This window comes from Carlito syrichta, unplaced genomic scaffold (genome assembly GCF_000164805.1).
Source record: "Carlito syrichta isolate Samal-C Ts95f unplaced genomic scaffold, Tarsius_syrichta-2.0.1 Scaffold169430, whole genome shotgun sequence".
NCBI classification, from domain to species: Eukaryota; Metazoa; Chordata; class Mammalia; order Primates; family Tarsiidae; genus Carlito; species Carlito syrichta.
In genome coordinates this window covers 417,936-432,099 of record NW_007113526.1, presented here as the reverse complement: position 1 = coordinate 432,099, position 14,164 = coordinate 417,936, and the positions used below count along the sequence as shown (strand labels likewise).

Genomic DNA, 14,164 nt, shown 5'->3' with positions numbered 1-14,164 from the left:
GGCGATCCTTCCCCCTCAGCCTTTCAAGTAGCCTGAATTACAGGCATGCGCTACCACGCCTGGCTGATTTTTTGATTTATTGTAGAGATGATGTCTCGCAGCCCAGGCGATTTATTGTAGAGATGAGGTCTCACCAAGTTGTCCAGGCAGGTCTCGAACCCAGGGGCTCAGGCAATCCATTCACCTCAGACTCCCAAAGCACGGGATTACAGGCTGAGCCACCAAGTCCTTTTTATAAAGCAACCTATGCTGGATGCAGCGGCCTATGCCTATAATCCCAGCACTTTGAGAGGTCAAGGCAGGAGGATCACTTGAGGCCAGGAGTTTGAGGCCAGCCAGGGCAAAAAAGGGAGACCCCCCCCTTGCTATAGTTTTGTCTATTTCCTCTGTAAAGGGGTGAAGGGGCAGATGTATAGTTATCATGGCAAGTAGTTAAAAGAAACAATGAAATTGTTCAATCAAAATAAAGATTAATATGGGTACAATTAAAATTCTATAGTACATCAATCCTATTTGCTTGCAATTTTCCTTCAATTTCTAAAATCCACAAGTTACTCTACCACTTCCATCTCTTCTACCAGGAATTTTTCCATGTTTTCTCACTTGTTTCATGGCAGGGGGCTGGCTACATGATTCTTCTGGGATCGCTTCCACCCAGAATACTCTTCGATCGTACTCACCTAGGACAGCCTGTTCTGGAGAGGTGGGAGGGGTCAGAGGCATCCCACAGTTACTGGGGTCCTTTACACTACCAAGCCCCTGCTGCCCAACTGTAATGTGGCCTCCAGCACTGGCAACATTCTGAGGAACTGGGATGTCATTCTGAGAGATCAAAACAAAAGCTGAAGGATAAACCATCCGAACGCCACCTGGAAGGAAAGAGAGCAAGAAGAGAAGTATGCCTAAGAAAGAGTTCACAAAAGACTGCCAACTTTATTATTCCAGTGGTCAAAGTCAAAGCTCAATGATGAAAACAAGATGCTCCTGAAGTGCCGCCAAAAACGATAAACTTCTTTTGTTTGTAAGTTAATAGTTATTTAAACATGTATTCCAACATGATGATAAAAGCATTTAGAATACAGGGACCATTGGTGCTTCAGGCAAGATAACTACTCAGCATATACCACTGTATCAAGAGAATTTAAAAAAAGATAGAAAATTACGGAGATTGTTTCTAATGAATCTGAATGATTACCTTTTTAAACTAAGGAAGATAAATAATAATAAAAAATTTCTTGGGGCAAAATATTTTCTCTTACCAACAATTACTTCAACTGCCACAGGGAAATCATCATCATATCCCAACTCCTCTTCCTCTTTTGATTCCTCTTTCTTTTTTAGCACCATCGGGTAGAAATACTGCCATTCCTCGATCAACTTACGAGTGGCTGGATCTGACATCTTGTATGCTTGGCCTGTCAGTGTGCCATTTAAGCCATAAGGACTTACCAGCACTGCGGAGGGGAGGAGAAACATATGCTACATGTTAGAGAAATAATTCCTAATTAAGTGTAACAATACATATGTGCTAATTCCAGGTTATAGAATAGCATCACTTAACATGTACTGTACTTTCTTTCCTAACTTCTCTTAAAGTATAATTTTTAAAAGTTTCTATTTTAATATTTATTATTTTATATGCCTCTCAACTTACATCAACTTTTGAAGGAAATCAAACAGGGATAATATTACATTATTAAACAGGTACATCACCACACAATATATAAAGACTTTGTACATTAAAGCATATATACATCTGTTTAATAATAGTATATACAAAGCAAACACTGAATCTTCCAAAACAGGAAAAAAATTTCAGTACACATACCCCCAAACCTGTCTAGAACACTCTTCCTATGGTTCCAGAGATTTTCTAAACATCTGTGGCAATCAAAGAGTAGCATATAAAGTTTCTAATAACAAAAAGTCCTGGTGTACTAAGCTTGAAGCACAATGTTAGTTATAATTCAGTTATGATGGTTTTGGTGGTCTGTTGATCAAACAATTCTAAGTTAAACAAAAAAAAATTTAGAGAAGAGTCTTGCTCACTCAGGCTAAAGAGCAGTGGCACAATCATAGCTCACTGCAGCCTTATAATTGCAATCCTCCCACCGCAGTCTACCAAGTAGCTGGGGCTGCAGGTGATCACCACCACGCCCAGTAATTTTTTCATTTTTATATTTTGAGAGATAGGATCTCTGTATGTTATCCAGGCTGGTCTTGAATACCTGGCCTTAACCAATCCTCCTGTCTCAGCCTCTCAAAGCACTGGGCTTATAGGCATGAGCCACCACACCTGGCCATCTACGTGCAATTTTATTTAACTCAAAGTAAAGGACTCAAAGTCCTCTATCCTCTTTTCAGTATTTGACCTTGATGTCATTTTCACTGAGTTAGACACACACATATAGTTAATGTGATAATGTGAATAACCCAGCCAATTCTTAGCCTTGGGGTGAGTATTTCAATCTTCCAAATATTTTCTGAGGCTAAATGTCACCTTTTCTCTTAATCCTAATCTTAAAAAAAAAAATCCCAGCACAGTCATTAAATGGGATGTCCTTATATGTTGATTACTTTTAAAGAGCTAGATGATACGTCACATCAATCAAGAGAGAGATAGCTGTAAACACACCTGTTTCTTGGAGTCTTTCTGCTGTTCCTCAATGTTTCAAATGGGATAAAAATACTGACTCCAACCAACAAAGTTAATCAAGGATAATTTTTTTTCTTTGCATTAACACTTCTAGGAAAGCCCCATATCAATATGGTGAACATAATTATCTACAGGCCAGCACCTGCCCTAAGTATCTACCTCCTCCACACCAATCATAGAAAATAAGCAAGATGATGTCCCACAAAAGTCTTCTATGACCTGAGACATTAGTGAAAGATTTGAAATAAGTGGTCTGTAGGGACCTGGTATTCCTAGTATTATCTTTCCCAACTTTGAAGGTTAAAAAGTTAGTTCTCTTCCCTCATGACTGGTGATTCCTTCAGCTATTATCATAAATAAATGCTTTTATTTTGAGTGATAAAATCTAGGATGTCAGATGGTCCTTAGTACTTTAATAGTCAAATAAACAGTATTTAAATAATCCTGACAATCCATAATATGCACATACCTGTACAACCTGTACATGTATAGTTTGAGAACTGGCTTGTTTTGAATTTTAAAGTTCATATATAAAATACTCACTTTACAGAATGAAAAGTAAGCAGCTTAAAATGTGTTAAGGAGAGAGATTTGAGTTAAAAATTAGAAAACAATTAAATTAGAATTCAAAGTTCATTTTTACCTCAAAAAAATAAAAGCTTTATTATCTTTAGGGCAAGAAACAGATGCTTTTGTCAAATTAAATCAGAATAGTGTGTAGAAAACAAAAAAAACTCATAAATAAAATGAAGGCTTAAATATTCATGAAAGGCTAGTACATCAATTAAAATATTTTAGTCAAGTCTGTTAGAATACCAGTGTTTAAAAAAATTATATTCTGAAGTTGGGTGCAGTAGTTCATATCTGTTATCTCAGGACTTTGCAAGGCAAAGGCAGGATCACTTGAGGCCAGGAGTTTAAGACCAGCCTAGGCAGCATAGCATGACCCTAATTCTACAAAAAAAAAATTAAAAAATTAGCTGGGCATGTTGGTGCATGCCCATAGTCTCAGATACTCAAGAGATTGAGGCAGGAGGAAAGCTTGAGTTCACGAGATCAGAGTTACAGTAAGCTATGACCACACCACTGCACTCCAGTCTGGGCAACAGGGCAAAAATTATCTCTAGAAAAATAAAAAATTATAATTATAATCTGCATGATAGACTATTTAAACCAGATAGCTCTAGTAATGACATATTAGGATGAACCAAAAAGAAAAATTTTTTTTCCCATATGGTTCAACCTATTATTATAACATTTTAAAACTGGCATTCATAGGAAATTCTGAATTCTAAAGACAAGAAAAAATTTATAATGCTGAGATCTAAAGGACATGAAGTTATTTTGGTAATATCTAGATGTTAAAGCTGCAAATTAATAAAAATAGAAACATATTAGTTAAATCACAACTAAATATCTATTATCAGGTATTTTATCAGTGTAGTCAATAATCAAAAGAAAATAATAAAGATACTAAAATCAATGAAAAACTATATACAACTTTAGAAATTTGATTTAAGTTGAAATCTCAAATACTAAGTTTGATACAGTAATTTTCTCTAACCCATTATGTTGCTGAAAACTTGTTAACAAACATAGCAATAACAACTTTAATTTATAAGATTTGTCAATTACTCATAGGATTATATTTTTTAAATATTTATTGATTTTCTCTTGTTCAGGAAGAAATTCTCTACTGTTTATTCTTCGATACAACTACATGAGACCATATTATATATGTGATAAACATGAGTAAAAAATGAAAAAGCTATTACTTTCCTTTCTTCTTCAAACACTGACCGTTATGCTTAGCTTCTAAATATCCATTTAAGATGTCTCACCTTAAAAATCATAAACAATTTTTAAAAAGATAATGTTTCATCCTGCAAGACTTCACTGGCCACAGTGGCTATCCACTCAGTGGGGGTGAGGGGCAGTGAGAGTAGGAACATCCATCACTCACCTTGAAATGGTGCAGGAGAAGACTGAGCCATGTGTATATGCTCCTCATTGATCAAATAAATTGGCTGGTGTTGGGCAATCTCCACACTTGTACATACATTACTTTCTCCATGAAGAAAGAATGTGAAAGCGCAGGACAAATGCTCACTTAAAAAAAAAAAAAAGAATGAGAAATTCACATTTACATTTTGGTTAGAAATGAGTGCTAGAAACAAGAACTACAGATAAGATATAACTCTATCAAATGTCCAGTAAGGCTGATCTCTAATTGATTGTGAACAAAGCATAAACTTCTAGTTCACTGATGACGAACTTAATTAAAGCTGCAAGGTAAATCTGAAAAATTAGACATGTTGTATTCTGAACTTTTGAAAGTTATAGTGCAAAACATTTTCAGTTTCATTTGTATAAAAGCTACCATGCCAACTATAAACACCTGAGAAGAAATAAAAATCATGACATTTTTCTGCCTTCTCAGTGCCTAGCACATGGCAAACACTAAAAAAAATGTGTGAAGTCAAGCTAGGCACAGTGACTCGCACCTGTAATCCAAGCACTTTGGGAGGCTGAGAAGGGAGGACTGCTTGAGCCCAGGAGTTCAAGATCAGCATGGGAAACATACATAGCAAGACCCTGAGTCTACAAAAAAAAAAAAAAAAAAAAAAATCAGCCAGGCATCGTGGTGTGTGCCTGTAGTCCCAGCTACTCGGGAGGCTGAGGCAGGAGGACTGCTTGACTCTAGGAGTTTGAGGCTGCAGTAAGCTGTGATTGTTCCAAAGCATTCCATACCTGGACAACAGAGTGAGACCCTGACTCAAAAAATTAAATATATTAGATAGATAGATAGATAGATAGATAGATAGATAGATGAGATCGATCGATCGATGGGGCGATAGATAGATAGATAGATAGATAGATAGATAGATAGATAGATGTGTTAGGTCAAATAAATAGTGGCTTAAGAACAAGATCAAAAGGCAACTTCTGAGCTGAGTCTGAACTGGCTTTTGAGTGATTCACAGGACAATGACAAAATAGTTGGTATGACATCAAATTTGTAAGCTTAAATGTTACAATAAGGTTGAAACTGTTGATCTGAAAATAGCAAATACTTTGTTCCAAGTATAAAATTATGATGGCTTAAGGAAAAATTAAAATTAAATTGATAAAAATGTTATTTTATCACACAGTAGAGCATATATATTCTTCTTTGACAAGTATGTTAAGATAACATAACATTTTACTTTATTAGATTAAGTTTCATCAACAGTAAACACTTAGATGTGTTATTTGAATATACAGCACAACAAAGTAAATACAAAATAGTGACAAAAATTTTATAAGAAAACCCTGATACCGTAATTCTAAGTTTCAAGTTCACAAAGAAACAATGCACATAATTTAAACATACACAGGTATAAAATAATATCAATAGTAAAAACACACTATCCTTTCTGTATGAAAATGATACTACAAACACATCATCCTTAACATACAACTGTATGCCTAGCACATAACAGGACCAAAACATAGTTTTACTGATTGTGGATTGGCTTATTTTTCAGCTGCAAATTTCAGCTGAGGGGTTTGAGCTGACTCATCCCTATTCATGCTCACAATTCCACATAGTCCAATCACTTATTTATAAGATGGTGTGAGATGCAGATGTAGACTATAGCCATGTGTTCTCTATTCCACTGATTCCCACTGATTCGTGCATGAGAATAAACATAACCAGCATTTATCTACCAACTAGTAAGTACAGAGAATGGTGCAAGGAGTCTGGAGTGACACTGAATAAAACATGGTCCTTGCCTTCAAGGAGTATATACACTAGAAAGAGACTGATATGAAAGCACATGAATAAACTACAGATACACACATAGAGAAGAAATAAAAACAAATTGACATAAGAAAGCTAAAAGGTAGTAATTCCTTCAATTGGAATATGCAAATGTTTTAAGACAAGAACATATGAAAATAGGGTTCTTTGCCCATTTTAAAATCAGATTATTTGGTTTTTGCTATTAAGTTCCTTACATATTCTAGATATTTTCAACTCTTAACAGATAAATGATTTGCAAATATTTTCTCCCACCCTGTAGGCTGTCTCTTCACCCTGTTGATCATTTCCTTTGTTGTGAAGAAGGTTTTTACTTTGATGCAATCCCATTTTCTATTTTTGCATTTATTGCCTGTGATTTTGAGATTTTATTTTTTAAAAAATCCTTTTCTAGACCAATGTCAAGAAGCATTTCCATGTTTTCTTCTGATGTTTCATAGTTTTGAGTCTTACATTTAAGTCTTTAATCCATTTTGAGGTATTTTTCTACGTGGTGAGAGATAGAAGTCTAGTCTCATTCCTCTGCATGTGGATATCCAATTTTCCCAGCACCATTCACTGAAGAGACTTCCATTTCCCTAGTGTGCACTTTTGGCATCACTTTCGAAAATTAGTTGTCTGTGGATGCATATATCTATTTCTGGGTTATCTATTCTGTTCTCCTGGCCTATGCATCTGCTTTTATGACATAGTACCATGCTAGTTTGATCACTATGGTTTATAGTATATTCGGCAGTCAGATAGTATGATGCTCCCAGATTTGCTCTCAAAAGAAAACATACAAATGGCCAACATATAAAAAAACGTTCAACATCACTAATCATCAGGAAAATGCAAATCAGAATCACAATGAGATATCACCTCACTATCAATAGATAATGATAAAATATAACAGATAACAAGTGTTGGCAAGGATGTGGAGAAAAGGAAGCCTTTAGATACTGTTAATGCTAATACAGCTATTATGAAAAACAGTATGAATATTTCTCAAAATATTACAAATAGAATTTACTGCAGCATTACTAACAATAACCAAGATATGAAATCAACCTAAGTGTCCATCAACAAATTAATGGATAAAGAAAGCATCACACACACACACACACACACACGCTATTCCATTATAAAAAGAATGAAATCCTGTCGGGACATTATGTTAAGTGAAATAAGCCAAAGACAGAAAGACAAATATCACATGATCTCGTTCATATGTGTAATCTAAAAAAACTGACCTCACAGAAGTAGAGAGTAGAATAATGACTTAACAGAGTCTGGGTAGAGTAGGGAGGGATGGGGAGAGGCTAGTCAAAAGGTACGAAGTTACAGTTAGGAAGACTAAGTTCTGGGGCTCTACTGCACAGTAGGATGAATATAGTTAGTTAAAAATAATGTACTGTGTATCTCAAAATAGCTAGAAGAGTTTCTAATGTTCTTAAAGTCATAGAGAAATGATAAATGTTTGAGGTAGTGGATTTGTTAATTACCCTGATTTGATCATTAAACATTGCATACAGGTATCAAAACATTACACTGTGCCCTATAAATACTTATAATTATGTATCACTTTAAGATAAAACAGAATGCAAAAAAAAAGCAAATAAGTTTCAGCAGAAGAAAAAAGAAACTGAGAAAAAAGCATGAAGAAGGAACAGATGTAGTTAAGAGCAGGATGTAGTTTGGAAATTCTATACAGAGGAGGAATGGTGGGACATGATTGAAAAGGAATCTGAAAAAGAAGTCGGAAGTCCCGCCCTGAGAAAACAGACTAACAGGGAGTCAATTTAAGGTTTGGTTTAAGAAAGCCAGCTGATTCTAAAAAGTCGTTATAAAAATTTCAAAATAGTATTCATTTGAATTTTCTGTTCCAAAAAACATAAGCATTGAGAAGCATAAATGAAAAAGATAAAGAATTGAATCAATGACCTATTTTTAATATTGGCATCTTTAAAACCAAAACATCTGTTTAAAAGAGACAATTAAAACAAGATAAGAAAAATAGCAAGTTATAGTGGAAATATAACAGAAGCCACCAGTAGCTATGTAATCTTTGACAAGTGACTTCATCTCTCTAATCCTAATTTCCGCACTACAGGAAGTATCAGCACAGATTGCTAGCCTCCACAGAGGCTCTGATTCAGGAGGTCTGGCTGGGGTGGACCCCACAAATTTGCACTTCTAATCAGCTCCTAAGGGATGCTGCTGCTGGTTGTAGCCCAAGGACCACGTTTGGAGAATCACTGAATGGTTCTGATGGTACCTAAATCCCTTTTTGGCTATTAAATTCTATCTTTTTCCCTAAGAGTACACAAAACAAGATGACAATACTGACACTAGAAAGAGGACTTTCCCTTTGACCTAGCTAGCAATAGAACTCCTAAGAATTAATCCCACAGGTAAAACTACAGTATTGAGCAGTTATAGATCACAGCACTGCTTCTAATAATGTCTGAAAACAGGCAAAGTGTCTATCAGCAGAAGACCTGCTACCTAAACTATGGCATATCCATACAAAATAATATCATGCAGCCATTTAAAAGGAAATGATCATCCAGATATGAGAAAAGCTCCAACAAAAATTGTTATGAGAAAAAAAAAGAACAAGGTACAAAACAGTATGATTAATATATTCACATTTGTATAAAATGGGAAAGGAGAGAGAAAAATATATGTACGCATAATTTGATTACATCAGCATAAAATTTTTGTAGAAAGATCACTTTAAAAACCTAACAATACTGGTTGCCTTCAGGAAATAAAGCAGCGTGACTAGAGGAGAAAGAGAAAAATCATAATATAATTTTATACTTTTTGAAATGTAGGGCCACATGTCACACATAAAGCAATGGAGACAAGATGTGAAGAAGCCCCTGTCCCCTACCCTTGTGTGGTGTTGCCTTTTGGCCCTACAAGAAGAGTGCACTAGAGGAAACCATGGTGCTTCACCCTGTCATATTTGGCTTTTAGTCGAAGCCTGCTGGCATCATGGTTTATCCTGATCTGTTACCCAACATATTCCTTATTTGATCAGCAAGCTATCAATATCCTCATCAATGGCAATGCTAAACATGCTGAAAAAGACCACACTAAGGAAACAATCTTCTGTCATCTCATCAGTAACCCCCAAGTTACAAATTCACCAGAGTGGTGTCACCCTTTACCATTTCTGTCTAAAGAGGGTAATCTAAAAGGTATGCCAAATGTCTTGATAAAATGCAGATACATAACACTTCACAATTCTGATATAGAAACCTGCGAAAAGTAAAATTCAGGTAATTTAATGCAAAGTCCAACCTCCCTTATTTTATAGATGGAAAAAAAAAAAAGGGCTAGAAAGAGTTTGGCTTGCCCAATAACACTCTTAAAGGCACAGCTGAAATTAGACTTGAAGTTCAATGTTCTTTTCATTAGCTAGCTCATATAAATAAAGACATTCATTTACTATATATCAACTTACATTTTATATAGGCAAATTAGATCAGAATTGTGAATGAATGTTGAATATAAGGGGATCTATAAATACAATTAGAGCGATACTATGCTATATAGTGTTATATTGTTATATTAGAGTTGGAAGGGGAATCTTTATTACAAGTTTCATACCGTGTTCTTGCTTCTTTGCACTCATCACCCATTTTTACCTGAACCTTTAATTGCTCAACTCCACCTAACTGAAAATTGGGAGAAACTTTAGAGATGATCAGCCTCAACCTCTTTATAATTCAGGAGAAAGTAACACTATGCCCAAAGTTACATAACTAGTTCAGAGCACAATTGGAATAAGAACTTGGTTTCCCTTAGCGTAATGTTCTTAGTCAGTACTGCCTTCCCACCTATACAACATCGACAAGATCACAAATGATGTAACTTAAACCAATCCCTGAATCGACTCTGCTATTTTCCCTACAGCTATAGGCCAAAAGATGTAGAACAAAAACATGGCAAGTTTACTCAAACCAAAATTGGAGCCTCACCCCTGTTCTCTTAGAGCACTCCATATGGACAAGTATTCCAGGCCTTCTCAGTTCTGTTTATTCTCCACTCTTCACTCAGTAAATCAGGTCTGAGTCAGGTAACTCTTTATTTAGCCCCTTTCTCACCTTAAACACCTCTGTAGCTACATTTATTTCACCCTTCCCTAGAAGCTCTACATATTCCTTTTCCTCTGTAAAGGTACTCCCATACTTATTCTCTCCCACTCATGAACAATCTTTATTTCTTCCTCTTTTTACTGCATGTAACCCAACCTGAAATAGCTCCTTTTGACCATGCCACCCCTTTTTTCTCCCTCTACTGACTAACATCAAATAATCAACAAGAAATAAAATGACAAAAGTAACAGTAATTTTAATACTGATATTATCACTCTATAATCCACATACAGATGAAATAAATAACTTTTGTAGTATCACAAAAGAAGTAAGGTACTAAGCTAGAAAACAATGGGACACAGGGTCTATTTTAGAAAGTAATTGGTCAGACATTATTTGATGCTAGTCAGAGAAAAACTTCTTTGGAAAAAAGGAGGAAGGAAACATTTAAACTAAGGTTTCAATCATGAGAGGAAAGCGGTAAAGATCATTACAAGGAGAGAAAATTATATGTGCAAAGGTATTGAGTTAAAGAGAGTCTGACATTTTAAAGAATATTTTTAGAAGACAATGTGGCCAAATCACTGTGGAAATGAAGAAGACTAGTTAGTGTAAGATAAAGCTGAAAAGATAGACAGTGACTATGAACAAATGAAACCTATTACAAAGACAAAGATTACTAGAGTGGCTACAAAAATTAAAATAAATCCATCTACATACTGCTCACAAAAGACATGCAAAGCAAAACCATACCAAAATTATGAAACTAGTATATGACACAAGAATCCTAACAAAAATAAGACAGTTCAGAAATAACAATACATAATATTTAACAAAACATCTGTAAACCTATGTTCATCAATACATAATAATATAATAAGGAAATCAACAAGAAATCTTATCAATCATAAACATGAATGAATATAGCCACATGGTATACAATATAGCTTAGAAATATATAGAAAAGCTGGGCTCGGTGACTCAGCCTGTAATCCCATGCTTTGGGAGGCTGAGGTGAGTAGATGGCCTGAGTCAGCGGGTTCGAGACCCGCCCGGGCAAATTGGAGAGACCTCATCTCTACAATAAATCAAAAAATTAGCCGGGCGTGGTAGCACGCACCTATAGTTCCAGCTACTTGGAAGGCTGAGGCAGAAGGATCGCCAGAGCCCAGTAGGTCAAGGCTGCGGTGGCCGGGAGCATGCCACTGCACTCCAGTCTAGGCGACAGAGTGAGACTCCAACTCAAAAAAAAAAAAAGAAAAGAAATATATAGAAAAAAATATTAGGACATAAGGAGAAACCAACAAATCTAAAATTAATATTTTTGAGTATTTAACAGAATAAATTATTATAAATACAAAAATATATAAATTTCAGTATACATGTTGACTTTCCATAAAGAGAGAGTCTATTCTCTTTCCAAGAACACACGGACAAGCTGCAAAAACTGAAGGGTAATAAGACACAAGTCTTAAATTTCAAATAAATGATGGTATCACACAGACTACACATTCTTTAACAACAGTGCAATTTAGTTAGAAATTAACAATTTTTTTAAAAAGGGTAAATAAAATCTTTCTGTTTGAAAACTTAAGCATGCACTTCCTAAATAAATCATGAGTTACAGAGGAAATCACAAAATATTTAAAATTGAATGACAACAAAAGTAATACATGCCAAAATCTGAGACAAACATACTTAATGAGTAATTTATATACTTATGCCTAGAAGAAAGCCTTAAATGAAGCAAGAAGAATACAACAAAGGGTAAAGACAAAAAAACAGGAAGATTGAAATAATGAAGGCAAAAATACATATTAATAAAATAGAGAGGAAAGGAAATAGAAAAGATTAATAAAATATATCTTGTTTCTTGAACAAACAAAAAGATGATAAAACACTAAGTAGGACTGATTTGAGGAAGGGAGGAAGGGACAAAAGATGTCTGTGCAAAGAGGAAAGCGTACTAATAAACAATCTTGGAGAAAAAATACAGAAAGTAACTACAAATAAAGAATGTTTTTAATAATAAAAACACTGTAAGTACAGTCATTTTATGCCAATAAATGTGATACACATTAAATGAATAATTTTCCATAAAAATAGAATCAGAATATATTTTGAAATTAATAATTTAAAAATTCACCCACCCACCACAACACCATCTTAGAAGGTTTCATTAAACTTTAAAGGCTCAATCAATCCCTCTTATTTAAATTGTTTCAACAAATGATGTGATGGATTAATATCAGAAAATCTATGAAAGTAATACAATGCACTAACAAATGAATGAGGAAAATCAAAGAATCTATCTCTATACATAGGAAAAAAGTATGTATTAAATTTCAGAAAATAAATCAATAATTATTTTTAAAATTCTTAGCAAGCAGAATTAGAAGGAAGTGACTTTAGAAGTATCCTTTTAAAAAACCAAGCAGGCCGGGCTCGGTGGCTCAGCCTGCAATCCCAGCACTTTGGGAGGCCGAAACGAGAGGATTGCCTGAGCTTGCAGGTTTGAGACCCACCTGGGCAACTTGGCGAGACCTCATCTCTACAATAAATCAAAAATTAGCCAGGTGTGGTAGTGCTCACCTGTAGTTCCAGCTACTTGGAAGGCAGAGGCGGAAGGATCGCCAGAGTCCAGCAGATTGAGGCTGCGGCGGCCGGAAGCATGCCACTGCACTCCAGTCTGGGGGACAGAGTGAGACTCCAACTCAAAAGAAAAAAAAAAAACCAAGCCAAAAAAAAAAACAACCAAAACGAAGTGTTCTATACAATACCATCCTAGATATCCAAGTCAACACAATAAGACAAGAAAAGAAAAAAAGTTGCTTAAAAATTGGGGGGAAAAAAGAGGTTAATATCATTTTTATTTGCAGATGATCTAATTCTCTTGGCTTGTTTATGTATACAATATACAGACTAAGAGAAGTAACAAAAGAAAACAAGAAACTTCATAAGATTGGTAGACACAAGACTGAAAATAGTGGCGTCCCTATGAAGCACTTGGAAAATATAATGGAAATATATATATCCTGTCAGCAATAGCAATAAAACCTCTACAGCACTTAGAAGACAAGTAAATAAAAGACATTTTAGGCTTCTATGGAGGAATTTACAGATCAGTCTGCTTGAAGAATATAAAAGATACAAAACCTTTTTTAAAGATGTATCATATTCCTAAATATACTAATATCATAAAGACTGCAATTCTCCCCCAAAGTGATCTAATGTAATTCTAACCAATAAATTCAATGTAATTCTAACCAGTAATTCAATAACTGTTTGACAAACTGGTTATAGCATTTATATAGAAAAACAAAAAGTCAAGAATAGGCAACACAATTTTGAGGAAAAGGAAAGTGAGAAACAATCCACCAGTATCACTATTTATTACTAAACTATAGTAATTACTACAGAGCAGCAATGACTCAAGGACAAAGAGGACAGTGGAACTGAACAGGTAGCTCAGAAACCAACCCACTGATGGCTGCTCATTAAAGTGTAAAGTCAAAAATACAGTAAGCTCCGATACCAAACCTCAGTTACCTTTCTGATCAAATGGCCTATTGCTCTCTTCCCTTCCCTCTCTCCATTACAACTTAATAAGCTATC

General features: G+C 35.0%; 1 protein-coding gene across 1 annotated transcript in view; it reads right to left on the bottom strand.

The window, feature by feature from the left end:
* Window positions 1-14,164, bottom strand: part of MED13L (mediator complex subunit 13 like) — a 305,115-nt gene that overhangs the window by 60,723 nt on the left and 230,228 nt on the right. The window contains exons 5-7 of the mRNA XM_021709241.1: window positions 4,620-4,765; window positions 1,260-1,454; window positions 681-869 (exon numbers count right to left, since the gene is read on the bottom strand). Of these exons, the coding sequence (XP_021564916.1) occupies window positions 681-869; window positions 1,260-1,454; window positions 4,620-4,765 (530 nt within the window). The remainder of the gene's footprint in view (window positions 1-680; window positions 870-1,259; window positions 1,455-4,619; window positions 4,766-14,164) is intronic.